Below are 17,792 nucleotides of genomic sequence, written 5' to 3' on the forward strand. Positions count from 1 at the left end.
GGAAATCTGCCAAGCTGCTGAAATGAATGACTCCTGTGACTGAACTGCACCAATCCCATAGTCTGTGCACTATTTATGATCCTAACTTATATTTTGAGCAAGTTAGATGGAAAACAGATCGCAATTCTAATAATTTAAAGGCAGGAATGATGAAGCTTCCTGGGAAGGCTAACCCAGTATGGAACGAAACAGAACCCAAAAAAGAGAACCTAATGGGCCATGTTGGCTGTTGCAGTTAGGGAGACTGCATTATATTAGGAAGGCAGTTATTCCTTTGCTCCAGCTAGCCTCTCCTGCGGAGTTCCACAAGGCTCCATCCTAGGCCCCATTCTCTTCTCTCTATACATGCTCCCCCTTGGCCAAATCATTCAAAGGCACGGCATTTCTTTCCACTGCTATGCCGATGACACTCAGCTTTACCTCCCCCTGAAACCCAACAACCAGTCAAATTTAAACAGCCTCTCACACTGCCTTGAGGACATAAAATGTTGGATGGCACAGAACTTCCTCCAATTAAATGAGAGCAAGTCTGAGGTCATCCTATTCGGTCCCCCCGACTCCATCAAATTGATAACAGGCAGTCTTGGAAGTCTATCCTGCCTAGTCAAACCGCATGTCAAAAACCTCGGCATGATATTTGACTCTGCATTAAAATTTGATAAGCAAGTCAACGCTGTGGTAAAAGCCAGCTTCTTCCAACTTCGAACCATAGCTAAAATCAAACCTTTCCTCCAATTCGACGACACAGAAAAAATCATTCACGCTTTCATTTCCTCCCGCCTAGACTACTGCAACTCCCTATACACTGGGATCAGCCAATCTTCCGTGTTCCGCATGCAACTGGTCCAAAACGCCGCAGCGAGACTCCTGACGGGTACCCGTAAAAGGGACCACATCACCCCGATTCTGGCCTCTCTCCACTGGCTCCCTGTACGGTACAGAATCAACTTCAAGCTCCTCCTATTCATGTATAAAGCCCTAAATGGACACTCCCCCCCCTACATCAAAAATCTTCTAACCCCCCTCTCTAACTCCAGGTCCCTCAGGTCGGCCGACTTGGGGCTACTCACTATCCCGCGGTCTAGGCTTAAGCTCAGGGGTGACCGCGCTTTTGCGGTTGCAGCTCCTAGACTGTGGAACAGCGTCCCTCTCCCCATCAGAACTGCCCCCTCCATCGACTCCTTTAAGTCCAGGCTCAAAACCTATTTCTACTCCCTAGCGTTTGAGGCTCATTGAGGAGGCGCTGTGAACTGTTTGCGTGCTACTGTATGTTTCTTTTTTTTTTCCATTGGAACCTAATCAGATGTACAGCACTTTGGTCAACGTGGGTTGTTTTTAAATGTGCTATACAAATAAAATTGACTTGACTTGACTTGACTTGATATGTGTGACAGTGCAAAGACAATGGTTGACACAAAAAGCTGGAGTAACTCAGCGGGACAGGCAGCATCTTTGGAGGGAAGGAATGGACGATGTTTCGGGTCGAGACACTTCCTCAGACTGAAAGTCACACAAAAAATGGAAACGAGAGATATAGACGATGATGTAGAGAGATAAAGAACAATGAATGAAAGATATGCAAAACAGTAATGATGATAAAGGAAGCAGTCCATTGTGAGCTGTTTGTTGGGTGAGAATGAGAAGCTGGTGCAACTTGGGTGGGGGAGGGATGGAGAGAGTGTGAATACAGGGGTTACTTGAAATTAGATAAATCAATATTTCATACCTCTGGGTTGTAAGCTGCCCAAGCAAAATATGAGATGCTGTTCCTCCAATTGCATTTAGCCTCACTCTGACAATGGAGGAGGCCTAGGACAGAAAGGTTAGTGTGGGAATGTGAAGGAGAATTAAAGTATCTAGCAACTGGGAGATCTGTTCGGACTGAGCGAAGGTGTTCAGCGAAATGATCGCCCAGTCTACGTTTGGTCTTGCTTATGTATAAGAATTCATATCTTGAACAACGGATACAGTAGATGAGGTTGGAGGAGGTGCAAGTGAACCTCTGCCTAACCTGAAAGGACTGTTGGGGTCCCTGGACAGAGTCGAGGGAGGCGGTATAGTGACAGGTGTTGCATCTCCTGTTGTTGCAGAGGAAGGTACCTGGGGAGGGGATAGTTTGGGTGGAAAGGGATGAGTTAATCAGGGTATAATTTCAGCAAAAATTACAAGGTTTTTTTTGCAAATGCATATTCCGTTAAGATTTTAATCTCAGGGAAATTGTTATAAATTTGCAAAGAAGCTTGAGTTCTAGAAAGGATGACCAAGAAATTCATGAAGAAATGTAAAACATTGAATCATTAAATAGAATATGGAAACAAAATCAGACTGTTAAAGTTTCGACACATATGTAAAAAAAGAGAAAACAAGTAGGGCACGCATGGGTCATTACAGAGATGGAAGAATTTATATGGAATAGGGAAATGGCAGGGTAATTAAACAAATAATTCATGTCTTTATAAAGAAAATACACAAACACTTCCAGAAATGCTGGAGAACCAAAGATTTCACTGCAATTGAGGAAATAAAAGAAATTACGAGTGAAAAATATTACCCACAGAAGTCAATGAGCCTGCAAACTGATAAATGCCAAAGACTTGGTGTACATTCCAGTGTTTTGAACGAGGTGACTTTGAAGATGATTGATGTACTGGTTATCAATTTCCAAAATAGATTCTGTGATGTTTTCTGCAGAATTCAGGGTAGAAAACACACATCTATTTAAGGAAGGATGAAGTCAGGAAACAGACAATGACTGATCCGTTAGCCTTATATCAGTAGTTAAGGAAAATGCTGGAATTTAGGATAAAGGTTGTAATAGCAAGATATTTAGAATATAATAATATGACTGAATGGACTCAAATTGGATTCATAGATTTGTATTTGACTAATAAATTGGAGCTATTTCCCATTCCTTCTCTCCCGAGATGCTGCCTGACCTGCTGAGTTACTCCAGCATTTTGTGAATAAATCGATTTGTACCAGCATCTGCAGTTATTTTCTTATACTACCTGATAGATTAGATGTGAGGGGGTGTACGGATGTGGTCTAGTTGATGAACAAGAATTTATGGACTTGGGGGTCATATACCAGCATGGATTGAGAATTGGGTAATAGAGAGAAAAGAATGACCAGAAATAAACAAATCCTTTTCGGATTGGCATGCTGTAACCAGTGGTGTATGGCAGGGATTGATGCGTGGGTCTCAAGGGTTTATAATGTCATCAATAGCTGAGGGGGCCAAATACAGATTTTCCAGAATTGCTGATAAGGCAAAATCAAGTAGCAATGTTTGAAATTGGGATGCAAAGAGACTCCAAAGGAATATTCGGGGTAATTTACTAATTAGGATGAAAAGTCAGTTAGCAGATAGAAAACCAGAGCAGTGCAGGGGTAGAATCATAAATACCGAACGAAATTTCAGCAGTCACAAAACACAGCATAAAAAGAAAAGAACACAGGACACACGACCCCAACACAAACATCCATCACAGTGACTCCAAACACCCCCTCACTGTGATGGAAGGCAACAAAACTTCCACTCTCTTCCCCCCGCACCCACGGACAGGCAGCTCAACCCCTACCAAGGCGACCGACACGCACAGCCCCCGCAAGGGGATGGAAGGCCCCGCGGCCGAGCCGCACCGGGCACTGAAACGTCCCGCGGCCGAGCCGCACCGGGCACTGAAACGTCCCGCGGCCAATCCGCGCCGGCGATGTTAAATCCCGTGGCCGAGCCGCGCCCGCAATGTCAAGTCCAGCGGTCGAGCCGCGCCGGGCGATGGAAGGCCCCGCGGCTGCGCCGGGCGCTGAACCGTTCCGCGGCCAAGCCGCACCGGGCGATGGAAGGCCCCGCGGCCGAGTCGCACTGAGCGCTGAACCGTCCCGCGGCCGTACCGGGCGATGGAAGGCCCCGCGGCCGAGCCGCGCCAGGCACTGTCAGGTCCCGCGGCCGAGCCGCGCCGTCGATGTTAAGTCCAGCGGCCGAGCTGCGCCGGGCGATGGAAGGCACCGCTGCCGAGCTGCGCCCCGGGGAAGAGACCTAATAAAAGAAAGGTTTCCCCCACCCCACCCACCGCCCCCCCCCCAACACACCCCCCCCCCCCACACACATACACAGCCAAAAACAGAAACAAAAACCATCCCAACACCGACACAAACAAAAAAAAGGAAAAAAAGACAAACAGACTGCCAGAGAGCCGCAGGCGTTAGGCGCCGCCACACGTGCTTGCTCCCAAGTTGTGTCCTCATTGCATCTGTACAAGGGAAGACTCGGCTTTCATTGGAAACGGGTATGGATCAATGAGTGAGATGGGATTCCCATTTCTATCTCTACTTTCACATTTAGCTCCCTCACAGCCAAACCACACGGTTTCCATTGTGCTGGAGGAGACAGATCGCTGTGATAATAAACCAATGGAAGACAGCAGATAGATCGGCAATAATGTGCATGGCCATGGTTAATGTATCAATGGAATAATCTGATCACCACATTTGATACTCCACAGCATTGCCCACATTGTCGACACAGAAAGACAGTGTTGAAACACCCTGCAGCTTTATCTCATGCATGCATGAGCTCCATTGTCTATGTAATATGTAATATAGATTAGTGTGTTTGGAACTCCTCAAGGTACATTACACAATCTTACTGCTCCACAGCAATTCTCTTTTCTGTTGATGATTATCACTGAACAGTGCTTGCAGACACATAGCCACTGTGGCAGTTCCTTGTAATCTTGTGCACACCAGCACAAATACCCTCCTGGCAGTCCTTATGTTCCGTATGTTCAATGATCTTTGCAAGCCTGGACCACTGCGTGTGTGTGGAGTTGATTACATCCTGCATTGGTGGCAATCCAGCCAAAGACTGAAACCTATATGCCTGCTCATTCCAGTGGGCTTATATGGAAGCTGAGCTCACATGCACTTAGCAATCACCTGCCTCATGGGTCTTGTGGACTGCGTCTCTCAGTGCCACCTGCAGGCTGCACTGTGCTATTGCTCCTCTCTCTGTCCCACCCTCACTTCCTACTTTCATGTCCCTCAACAGCAGACTCCTTCTGCTGGTGACCACCTTTCCAATGTCCAGCCGGAGGTGTCGACAAAGGCTGATAAGTACCAAGACAGTGTCATGTACTTCTCATACAGGATCCGGTTTAGCAAACGTCCAAAGTCATGGTAACAAACCCTCAGAAAAAATATTGTGAGAGAATTGTTCTCCACAAATAAATTCAAGATTCAAGATTCAAGATATCTTTATTTGTCATCCAAAAAACAAGTTTTTTGGACGAAATTTCAAGGAAGTAGCTTGAAATTTTGGCCATTTTCAAATCTTTCTGAGAATTTTATCCACATAACCTCTTAGTTTTGCCTCAGGCCCTCAGTTATTGCAATGTCACTGAGCTTTCAAAGGTAAGTGTGAGATATCTCATCTTAATAGGTAATCTTCCTTCCCCCAGAGGAGTTGTGTGCAACCAACATGATGCACAGAGGCTACATGTGGAAAACAAAATGATGGAGCCTAATGCATTTGCTTTATCACTAGATGGAACATATCCCTTCCCACACCTCACCTGCACCTTAGCATATGATGAGCATATGACAGCACTGGGCCTCTACTCGCTGGAGTTTAGAAGGTTGAGGGTGGACCTCATTGAAACTTGCATAATAATGAAAGGCATAGATAGTGCGGATGTGGAAAGGATGTGGAAAGGATGTTTCCACTGGTGGGAGAATCTAGCCTCAGAATTAAAGGGCACTTTTAGAAAGGAGGTGAGGAGGAACTTCTTTAGTCAGAGGGTAGTTCATCTGTGGAACACTGCCACAGAGGGCTGTGAAGGCCCAGTCAGTGAATATTTTTAAGGCAGAGATAGACAAATTCTTGATAAAACGGGTGTCAAGGGTTATGGGGAGAAGGCAGAAAAATGGGATTAGGAGGCAGAGATCAACCATGATTGAATGGCGGAGTAGACTCGATGGGCCGAATGGCCTAATTCTACTACTATAACTTGTGAACTTGTAAACTTGTACACACAGGTTCATGCACTCCCAGGTTGGGATTCCCCATAATAAGTCTATATTTGCCACCGAGTGCACACCAAATATCGATTACCTGTTCATGCTGGTTCTATTATCCCCTCTTTCTCATCCATTCCCTACACACAAGGGGCAACTTACAAGTGCAAATTAACCTACAGACCTGCATGTGTTTGGGATGTGGGAGGAAAGAGGAGCTCCTGGAGGAAACCTATGCAGTGACAGGGAGAGCATGCGAACTCCACACAGACAGCACCTGAGAACAGAATCGAACACGATTCTCTGATGCTGTGAGGCAGCAACCCTATCAGCTGTGCCACAATGCTGCCCCAACTGCACAATTCCATGCAAAAATAAGCATCAGAAAAGGAATTAGTATTGTTGGTATTTTCATTCATGCCTTATTTCAGGATTCCTACATGACACATTCACACAGTGATCACTATGGACAAGGTTTCTATGTTTGTGGATGAATTACAATAAATATGAACTATAATGTACATCCTCTGCAAAAGCTTTTTTCTATCATCACAGAGTCTTTATTTTATGTTATGAACATCAAATATATGGTGCAAATTCCCCTCAGCAATCTAGGATGTAAACATTAACAATGAGAAACAGTGGAACATTTGGTCAAATTATAACACAGCATGATAGAAAAAGTTCTCAACAGTTTTATGCACCAGTTGATTTTATTAAATCTTTATCGTTCAGAGAAGTAATGAGAGAAGTGGTGCAGAGGGACAGAAAAATAGCAGCAAAGTTGAGATCAGGCAATACATTATCACCAGAAGCCCTTTTTTCACAGATGTGAAAATGCCTGTTTCAAAAAGATGAAGGTCAGACACAGGTATTCATTTAAAGAGTAATGGGGAGAAAAATGGAAATGTGTTTCCATTGGTTGATAAAAACAAACAAAATTCAAACAGACAATTTGTTTTGAAGGCTGTCCAACGATGCAATGAGTGAACGACACAATGTCATTTAGTGGAAGGCATGAGCAGGAAATTTGACCATGGGGCATATGATGGTGCCACGGGTTCAAGGCAAGGGGTAGATGGCATTCACTCCGTGTGGATGTGTCTATTGCCATGTTAGAGCAAACTTCTCCTCTAACCTCCAGAGCTCAGGCTAGAAATTTCAAAATGCTTTTTATAAGCATATTGTGAAATGTTCTTCTTTTCATGTGACTCACAATTAGATGGTTTTGCTACCCAATTATGGCCTTCAAAAACAGTAAGGATTTTACAGTAACATTATTTTAAAGGTTTATCTGCTTGGTACAGGGTAGTTGCTACTTTATCCTTTTAGACCGCTAGTTCATGGCTTTTAGCTCCTGCTGGTGTTGTGTAGCCTTTGAGTCTCCTCAGCTTTGAGAGGTCTGGCTGGTTGAAAGCTTGATGACAAGGGGTGGCAGCCAAAACAAAAGACACCGAGAGAAGAGGGACGAGGAGGGCTTTGGATCCAACCCATTAAAAGGTTTCCTTATGGCAGGAAGAATATTTAACAACTCCCTAATAAATAGAAGATTGGATGGTAGGGCCTTGGGCACTCTTGTAGAGCTGAGAGATCAATGAGTATGTACCTAATTCCTTGAAAGTATCATCACAGGCAGATAGGGTTTTTGCTAAGCTGGCCTTCATCAGTCAGGCAATTGAACATAGAAGGTAGACACAAAATGCTGGAGTAATTCAGTGGGACAGACAGCATCTCTGGAGAGAAGGAATGGGTGATGTTTCGGGTCGAGACCCTTCTTCAGACTGATGTTAGGGGAGTGGGCAGGACAGAGATAGATTGAACATAGAAGTTAGGATATTATTTTACAGTTACAGTCAAAGAAGCACACAACAAGGAAATAGGCCCTTTGGCCCAATTTGTCTATGCTGGCCATGATGCTAAATCTACGGTAATCCCACCTGCCTGAATTTGGCTCCTATCCCTCTAAATCTTACCTATTCATGAGTTATACAAGATGTTGATGAACACCGTACTTGGAGTATTAAGCTCAGTTTTGGTCACCCTGTTATAAGAAAAATGCTATTAAGCTGGAAACAGTGCAGAAAAGATTTACGAGGTTGTTTCCAGGACACAAGCTCGTGAGCTGTAGGGAGAGGTTGGGCAGGCTCGGACTATGTTCCTTGGAGGGTGGGAGGCTGCGGAGTGATCCTATGGGGCTGCCTAAAATCATGAGGGGAATAGACAGGGTGAATGCAGAAGGGGAATACTCTATAGGTCTAGGCCTGTGAAAGGGGAAAGATTTAATAGGAACCTGAGGGACAAAGGTTTCACATAGAAAGTGTATGGAACGAGCTGTCAGAAGAAGTAATTGAGGCAGGTACCATAATAACATTGGAAAGACACATGGACATGTACCTAGATAGGAAAGGTTCAGAAGGATATGTGCCAAACGCAGGCAAATAAAACTAGCTTAGATTTGGCCATGGATGAGTTGGGCTGAAGGGGCTGATTCTATGCTGCATGACTCGATGCTTCTAGGAAGGAGGAAATTCAGTTGTGGTACTGATGTCCTCAAGGCTCACAGTTGCATGAATTGCAATCAGATTATCTTGGGTATTCCATATCACTATGCCAGCACTTTCTGAATGGAAGGGGAAATCTATTCACTGAATGTGCAGTTTATCCAATGACTATTGGTGGCAAGCATCATGCAGATCTATGCCCAGTCACTTGCAGCGACACTGATCCATTCTTCCTTTGCCAGTCCTCTGTGTCACTTTGATCGTAATATGCAGTCAAGACAATAGACAGTAGACGATAGATAGTAGACAGTAGACACAGGAGTAGGTCATTCGGTCCTTCGAGCCAGCACTGCCATTCACTGTGATTATGGCTGTTCATCTACAATCAGTACCCCGTTCCTACCTTCTCCCCATATCCCTTCACTCCGCTATCCTTAAGAGGTCTATCTAACTCTCTCTTGAAAGCATCCAAAGAATTGACCTCCACTGCCTTCTGAGGCAGAGAATTCCACGGAATCACAACTCTCTGAGTGAAAACGTTTTTCCTCATCTCCGTTCTAAATGGCCTAACCCTTATTCTTAAACTGCGGCCCCTGGTTCTGGACTCCCCCAACATTGGGAACATGTTTCTTGCCTCTAGCGTGTCCAATCCCTTAATAATCTTATGTGTTTCAATAAGATCCCCTCTCATCCATCTAAATACCAGTGTACACAAGCCCAGTCGCCCCATTCTTTCAACATACGTTCCACCATCCCAGGAATTAACCTCGTGAACCTATGCTGCACTCCCTCAATAGCACAAATGTTCTTCCTCAAATTTGGAGACCAAAACTGCTCACAATACTCCAGGTGTGGTCTCACTAGGGCTGATAGATCTGTTGCAGCTTTCATCCACCTTCACAGCCGTTGAGTTCAAGATAACTTTGTCCGCCTGGTCCGCCGCTGAGGTCTTGTAGGTTGGATCATTCTTAGTCTGGACCCTCATCCTCGACCTTACTGGCATGGGTGGTCCTACCAGAAGCTAGTGCTTCCGACGGCATCGCTCTCGGAATCATGGGGGCACACAAGCCTCTTCACCACAACAAGGTGAACGATCCAAAGAGGAACCTAGGCTAGGTACACCATGATGAGGTGCACTCTCAGTGCTTATACAGGTGGCAGTCATATCTTGATGATGGAATTCCCTCTGCGAATATAGCATTGCCACATGAACAATTTATCCAGAGAAATTGGATGAGGATCATAAATTCCAAAGACACAAAGTACCTTTGTGAGTCAGGCAGCCGCTCTGAAGAATATGGATAGGTGACAATAGACACAATGCTGGAATAAATCGGCGGGTCAGGCAGCATCTCTGGAGAAAAGGAATAGGTGACATTTTGGGTCGAGACCCTTCTTCAGACTGAGAGTCAGGGGAGAGGGGAACTAGAGTTATGAAAAGATACAAAGAACAAGTGAATGAAAGGTAACCAAAGAACAAATCAAAGCCTGCATCGATGATCAAGAAATGATGGAGCCCACAATGGTCCATTGTTGGCTGTGGAGAAAGTGATGACAAGGGGATACAAACAGGGCAATTAGGTAGAACGACAGTGAAACTAGTAGGATGACTAGAGTGGGGAAGGGACAGAGAGAGAGGGAATCCAAGGGTTACTTGAAATTAGAGAAATCAATATTCATACTGCTGGGTTATTGGCTGTCCATCGAAATATGAGGTCGGGACCCGAAACATCACCTATTCATGTCCTCCAGAGTTGCTGCTTGACTCAATGAGTTACTCCAGCACTTTGTGTCTTTTTTTGTAAACCGGCACCTGCAGTTCTTAGTATCTGTAAATTTGTGTGTGCTGTGAGGGATTTGTCACATCCAAAAAACTGGCAAGTCTAGTTTGCAAAAGCATAACAAACAGTGTCAGTTGCATATTTCCTGTCATGTGTAATTGGTTACTAAAATCTGGCAGTTTTTTTTCCAGGATAGATCGATTACCTTTCAATTTGAGCAATAGCTCTTTAAACGTGTCATCTACACTGGATATCTTTTCCACATGTGGTGTGGGCCACAAAAGAAACAAAAAGCAAAGATGTAGGAAATCCGAAATGGTAAAAGAACATTCCAGAAACACTCATCAAATATATTCTTGCTGAACAAGGAGAGGACCTGATCTTGCAACATCTGGCAAATTAGCTGTTCAAAGCTCTCTGCAATATAAACTTAATTTAGAAGTTAGAATGGAAAATCTACCTTATATTTTCAGAGATTAACTATTTAGCCCTTTTGAAAAAAAATGTCCATCGCATTACAATTAATTGCTAATTTCACATCACTCGTCTCTTTCCCTCCATCTTCTTATTTTCCTATGGATTATCATTTGCTATTTAACTGATTTGATTAACCTTGATATTGATGATTCTTTCCGATCAAAGTTTTGTACATGAAGTTAACCAATTCTGGTTTCTGTTTTGCTTTCAGTGCACGAAGTGATGGTAAGCCACATGGAACCCCTGGTTTCTCTATGGTTCAGAAGACAATCCTCATCACATTTCTTTCCGCTATTATAATAATGACTATTTTGGGAAATCTGCTGGTTATGGTAGCTGTTTGCAAGGATAGGCAGCTGCGGTAAGTGATTACATTGTAAAGCAATGGAAATCAATGCTCAAGAGCGTTGTTGTAATTTTCTCCGTATTCAGAGTGACTATCAAATGTTTCTTTACAGCAACAAGTTGTAATTTTGCAGAAGTTTTAATATGGGTGGGGTAAAACATACCAAGAAATATGAAAAAATCTGTCTCCGCATTACATAAAGTGATATCAAAGCTAATGTCCAAAGTTTTGGTCAAAGTGGTAAATTTTAATGAGTGTTATTAAAGAAGAGATGAAGCTAAAGAGGCACAGAAGATTTAGTGGGAATTTCAGAGTTTAGTTACAAGGTGAAGCAAAGAGATTCCACACTTGCAAAACAATATTTGCAAGTGCTTGAAGTGTTATTTGGCAGTAATTGTGACATTCATCCTGTTGAAAATGGCCCGGCACTGTAGCGCAGCGGTAGAGTTGCTGCTTTACAGCGAATGCAGCGCCGGAGACTCAGGTTCGATCCTGACTACGGGTGCTGCACTGTAAGGAGTTTGTACGTTCTCCCCGTGACCTGCGTGGGTTTTCTCCGAGATCTTCGGTTTCCTCCCACACTCCAAAGACGTACAGGTATGTAGGTTAATTGGCTGGGTAAATGTGAAAAAAAAAAAAAAAAAAAAAAAAATTGTCCCTAGTGGGTGTAGGATAATGTTAATGTGCGGGGATCACTGGGCGGCACGGACTTGGAGGGCCGAAAAGGCCTGTTTCCGGCTGTATATATATGATATGATATGATATGATATGAATGGACAAACTCTGACAGGTTTAGTGAGTTATTCTCACATAAGGTCAATTGCAACCTGCTATTGCATATGTCTGTGCTCTCAGCAAGTTACCAATGCAGTGCAACCTCTAGCAGATTATCTCGGACTTCTCAGGCAGCAACTTTTCTTTATTTGGCCAAGGTTACAAGAAATTTGATTAGATTTACACTGCCAGATTTACACTTCAATAATTATGAAAACAGATAAACACACTATATGTTTGAATGAATCACAGGTCCCCTGTGATTAGTAAACCTCTCCCCTTCTTTATCTTATCCACCAAAGTTTCCAGAAATCAGAAATCCTGTGTGCAGGCTCTTAAGGCAATGGAATAGCCTCCACTCTATTCCATGTTCCATCCACAAATCAATTTCCAGGTAGAGCTGCTGCCTTACAGCGCCAGAGACCCGGTTTGATCCTGACTATGGGTACTGTCTGTATGGAGTTTGAACATTCTCCCAATGACCACGTGGGTTTTCTCCAGGTGTTCCGGTTTCATCCCACACTCCAAAGACATACAGGTTTGAAGGTTAATTGGCTTTGGTAAAATTGTAAATGGTCCCTGGTGTGTAGGATGGTGCTAATTGTGAACTCGGTGGGCCAAAGGACCTGTTTCCACATTGTATCTCTAAAGTCCAATGTTTAAAGTGCAAACATGTGTCATACAGCAGTAACTTGAACTGACCTTAGCATCTCTTGGTGTTATTCTTTGGTGAAGCATGGTGAGAGTTGGTTATTGACATCATAATAATTAGCAGGAAGCATAGATTATGTGGACAAACCAGTAGGCATATACATTGGGCATATATATATTGCTGCTAGCAAATGCTGGCCAATTTAGCTCCCGATTGTTCTTTCAATTTTCCCAAGCAGCTATTGAACTGCTTAATGAAAATGAATAGCATAAAGTGTAAATTTGTGCAAGACACCAAAATAAAACCTGATGTTCAGATTAGACCTATAACATATGCATTATTCCACAATCAGATAATGCATAAACATTCTTGGAAGAGGAGAAAAGTACCCATTGATATATTCATGCAAACTGAACTGCATAAGTAAAAGAATCACACTAACCTGAGGAGTATAACTACATAATAAGACATTGAAAATAATTGGACCTGAAAAAATTAGTGGTTGTTCAAGTTATGTAGAAAAAAGTAGACTGCAATCTTATGCATGTAAATGTTATTCAAGAAGCAGCTTTGCAAAAGCTCGGCAAGACTGTGGATTTACGTAAAACATTGCATGTTTTATGAGGAGAAAATCAAAAGGACTATGATTTCTTTATTTGGGATAATTTCTATCATTGTAATGAGTTAAAAAAAATTATGTCATCCATTATAGGAAGATCAAGACTAATTACTTTATCGTCTCTTTGGCCTTTGCTGACCTGCTTGTTTCAGTCATGGTGATGCCATTCGGAGCTATTGAACTAATTCAACAGAACTGGATATATGGAGAGACGTTTTGCCTTGTCCGCACTTCTTTGGATGTCTTGCTAACCACAGCATCTATACTGCATCTCTGCTGCATTGCTTTAGATAGGTAGGTTAAACCACATACAGTTTGAGGCTCTAACTATTTTAAAGAGTTTCTTAGATGTAATATTAATGGTTTACACTGATCAGCCAAACATTATGGCCACCTGCCTAATATGCTGTTGGTCCTCCGTGTGCAGCTCCATACGCAGCAGGGTGCGATGCACTGTGTACTGTGACACATTCCTCCCGTGACCACCATGAACATTTTCTGTGACTTGTGCCACAGTAGACCTTCTGTCGGTTCGGACCAGATGGGATAGCCTTCGTTGCCCTCGCACTGGGCAACCAACACCCTGTCGGCCTTGGGCACCCAACACCCTGTCGCCGGTTTGTGGTTTGTCCCTCCTCGGACCACTGTCAGTAGATACTCACCACTTCTGACAGGGAGCACTCCATAATCCTTGCCGTTTCAGAGATGCTCTGACCCAGTCGTCTGGCCATAACAATTTGGCCCCTGTCAAAGTTGCCCAGGTCTTTATTCCTGCCCATTTCTCCTGCATCCAACGCATCAACTTCAAGAATTAACTTTTTTTTGTGATATGATAAAATTTTCTTTGGGATAGCCTCACCAATTTAGTGATTGGTCTGGCACAATATTGTTTGGTGACCACATACTTATGTATTTTAGATGATACATGAGAATTTTAAGGCACGGCAAAATCAGAGCACGTTTATGTTAAAAATTCAATGAATGTCTTAATAAGAAATAGTTTACAAGCCTCAAAATGTATAGGATTAATCACAGACTTAAATTTCTCATTGTTTTCTTTTTGGTTTTTTTAGGCATTGTCCAGTTGTCGTAGTTTATGTAATACTTGTGAAGAATATATTTTGCATGAAGGTTTTTACTCCTTTTAATGATTCTGCCATATGACAAACTGCGCTCTGTGCTGTGTCTGCAAAAATTTTCCTTTCCTCCTACATTGCCTTGATTACAAAGCCTCTTATCGTGTTAGAATTTGTAACGACTGCTGCAATCCTAACTGGCCTAATCCCATTCGACCTAACTTCACATTTGATCAATTTAGAAGAAAAACATGAAACTGGCAGGTAATAATTTACATCCAGACTTGACTCCATGACATAAAGAAGGACCTGAAGTGACTGAGGAGATCAGCGTTGGAATGATGGATTGGCAGGGAAAAAGATTGTTGTGTGAAGAATGGGCATAATTATTGGAAGATGTAATTAATGAACATGCATTTTCTGCTTTGTTTGCCAGGTACTACGCCATTTGTTGCCAACCTCTGGTTTACGGGAACAAGATGACACCCTCACGTGTTATTATAATGCTTGGAGGCTGTTGGATCATTCCTTCATTTATTTCATTCCTTCCTATCATGCAAGGCTGGAATAGTATTGGGATTCAGGAACTGGTAAGAAATATACAGCCTCATAAAAATGTACAGCCTCGTGATAAGAAATCTGATGCATTTCATATTATTTTGGAAACTTGTAAGTATGAAATTTCTTTGGAGATGTCAGGCCCCAAAGCCACACCCAGTCTTCTCACAACTATCTGCTTAAACACCATCAATATGGCTCTGTCCTGTTACAATGCAGAAAGGACCCAGAATCAAAATCACAAGTTATATCCTGTTGAACTGAAACTTGGGAAATGATCCCATCCCAATTTATTTTCAAACCATTGGCATGAATGGTTTGAACTATCCTCCTCACACTCTCTATATCATCAAATTGAATGGGGGAACCTTCATCTGAGTGATCATTATCTATCCAGTCTTGGGCAAAGATCACCTCCAATGGCCTTTGGCACTCCTGCACAAGAAACATTGGAATCTTCCAAGAATTTGTCTTTAGCTAACAATAATTTTAATTTTACACGTTTCCTGTCACCAATATCATCTGAAGCATATCCAGTTCCATATGTATGCCAATAACACTAATTCTACCTCAGCCCATCTCTTTCAACCCCTCTGACTGACTTGTTTGGTATCCAGTGCTGAATGGGCAGAAACTTCCTCAGATTGAATACAATTGAATGCAATGTATTTGAGCTCCATCACATCACCATTGTCTTCCCACTGTCTCCATCTTCCCTTCTTGTCCTCCATCATCAACAATTGTTCGTTCATAGCATGTATATTTTAATTGATAAAAAGGAACTGCAGATGCTGGTTTATCCCAAAGATAGACACAAAATATAAAAAATAAAAATAAAAAATGTAAAAGACAGACACATAAATAGATATGTTTTATTTAAGGTCTGTAGTGTCTAATGATGTTGATGCAGGGTCCACAGGTGGGGAGGTGTGGGTGGAGGTGGTGTTATTAAATTATTGCATAGCTTTTCTATTGGTATTATTAAATTATTGCATAGCTCTTCTATTGTTTTCATTTGCCCCCCCCGCCATATATTGCTGCAGGAGAGATACCAAGTGCTTAGAGGCATTTCTCCTTCAATTTGAGTTGCCTTGATGATACATCTTTTCAAGGCTTTGAAGACATCCTTGAAGCATTATCTCACTTCTCCTGGAAACCTCTTGACATAACTCTACAGAGTGCTTACATTGAGAGCCTTGTACAATGCATACAAACAATGTTGCCCATCAGGTGCTTGATTGCCAGTAAAGATCAGACCACATTTTAATGTTACTTTGGCAAGAAAACTTTGAAATAGGCTCAGTAATTTTTTTTTTTTAATTTAGACTTGTAAGAAGTACTTATGTTTCCAGAGGTGTTTGGATTTTGATTGAATTGTTTCCTTCGATTGCATAACAAACTTTTGATTTTCATTCCTGTGCAGGTAGAGGTAAGAAAATTCCAAAATGACACGAACACAACATACTGTGTCTTTATGGTGAACAAACCTTATGCCATTACGTGCTCAGTCGTAGCATTTTACATACCTCTTATTTTAATGGTACTGGCTTACCAAAGGATATACGTGACTGCCAGAGAACATGCCCGGCAGATTGAAATGTTGAAACGTGCAGGCACCTCAAACGAGTCTGGACAACATGCTGACCATCACAGCAATCACAGAATGAAGACTGAAACCAAAGCAGCCAAAACTCTGTGCATCATTATGGGATGTTTTTGCCTCTGTTGGGCACCATTTTTCATCACAAATATTGTGGACCCATTTATAAACTACTCTGTCCCAGACAAGATTTGGACGGCGTTCCTCTGGCTTGGGTACATTAATTCAGGGTTGAATCCATTTCTGTACGCTTATTTGAACAAGTCCTTCAGGCGTGCCTTCCTAATAATTCTGTGCTGTGGTGAGAGGAACAGGCGATCTTCTTTACTGGGACAGACAATACCCTGTTCTACAGCAACAATCAATGGATCAACACATGTATTGAGGTAAGTGTTGTACATTAAATATTCACTTTTATGCAGTGCAAGTAAAGGCAAGGGCACACTTTCAATATTAACTGAAACTATACCTTTATTATCTTGGTAAATATACATTTCTTCTTGCAGTCCCTGTTATTAATTCATTATTCACTGTGGTAAGATTTAAGACATCATAACACCAACTTTCAGCATACGCTTATGGGCAGTGTCTGGAAAATACAGTGCAGATCCTTTACTACAGAGTGGATCAAATGAATTTAAATATTAACAATGGATGTATGGTACCTGATATTTATCATCACTGACATCTTATACAGTACATGCTATGCAGTGGGATCACCATTTACTCCTTGGATTCAGTGTTCGTAAGCACAGGAGGATTTACAGTTGAACAAATTGATCACAGCACATTTGGAAAATGGGAAAATGGATAAATGTTAGGTTCATCTTGTTTTGGACTGGCATTTTCCAATGATTTTTCCCTTCCCTCGTGACCTGGTAGAACTGAAACTAGAAACCTACCAGAATTATCATAGTTATCCCATCCCTAGAATATCTACCTTAATCCAGCTGAAAAAGCTTCTCTATGCCATGAAATTCAAGTCAGGTAGAGTTTGAAAAGTGCAGAAACATTGCAGACTAAATGGTTAATATTTAGTAGGTTTGAGGGAAATAAATATTTGCATTAAATCGGAGACAGAATCCAAATATTCTTAGAAAAAATTTGTAAAAGGTGGATTTGCAATGGCAAATATATTTTTACGGTAACCGTTTATAAAGCTGTGGTGAGTAAAATTCAATATATCTTATTCTTGCAACTTCAAATTTCATTGAATGCATAGATTTTTGAATATATTGCTGGAAATGTTGGTGCCAAAATTTCCATAATGGAATATCATGGCATTGTCTTTGAGAGTGGTAGGAAAAAAAACTGCAGATGCTGGTTTAAATCGAAGGTAGACACAAAATGCTGGAGTAACTCAGCAGGTCAGGCAGCATCTCAGGAGAGAAGG

General features: G+C 42.2%; 1 protein-coding gene across 9 annotated transcripts in view; it reads left to right on the forward strand.

The window, feature by feature from the left end:
* The window catches only part of htr4 (5-hydroxytryptamine receptor 4), a 211,707-nt gene that overhangs the window by 26,665 nt on the left and 167,250 nt on the right, over positions 1-17,792 (forward strand). For all 9 annotated transcript variants that reach the window (XR_013548048.1, XM_078411113.1, XM_078411112.1 and 6 more), the window contains 4 exons: positions 10,986-11,135; positions 13,259-13,459; positions 14,678-14,831; positions 16,223-16,785. Coding sequence is in view for 8 of the 9 variants with exons in the window: in XM_078411113.1 (XP_078267239.1) it covers positions 10,986-11,135; positions 13,259-13,459; positions 14,678-14,831; positions 16,223-16,785 (1,068 nt within the window). In the remaining variant the exon portion in view is untranslated. The remainder of the gene's footprint in view (positions 1-10,985; positions 11,136-13,258; positions 13,460-14,677; positions 14,832-16,222; positions 16,786-17,792) is intronic.

The sequence above is a fragment of the Rhinoraja longicauda genome, chromosome 14, assembly GCF_053455715.1.
Source record: "Rhinoraja longicauda isolate Sanriku21f chromosome 14, sRhiLon1.1, whole genome shotgun sequence".
In the NCBI taxonomy this organism is placed as follows: Eukaryota; Metazoa; Chordata; class Chondrichthyes; order Rajiformes; family Arhynchobatidae; genus Rhinoraja; species Rhinoraja longicauda.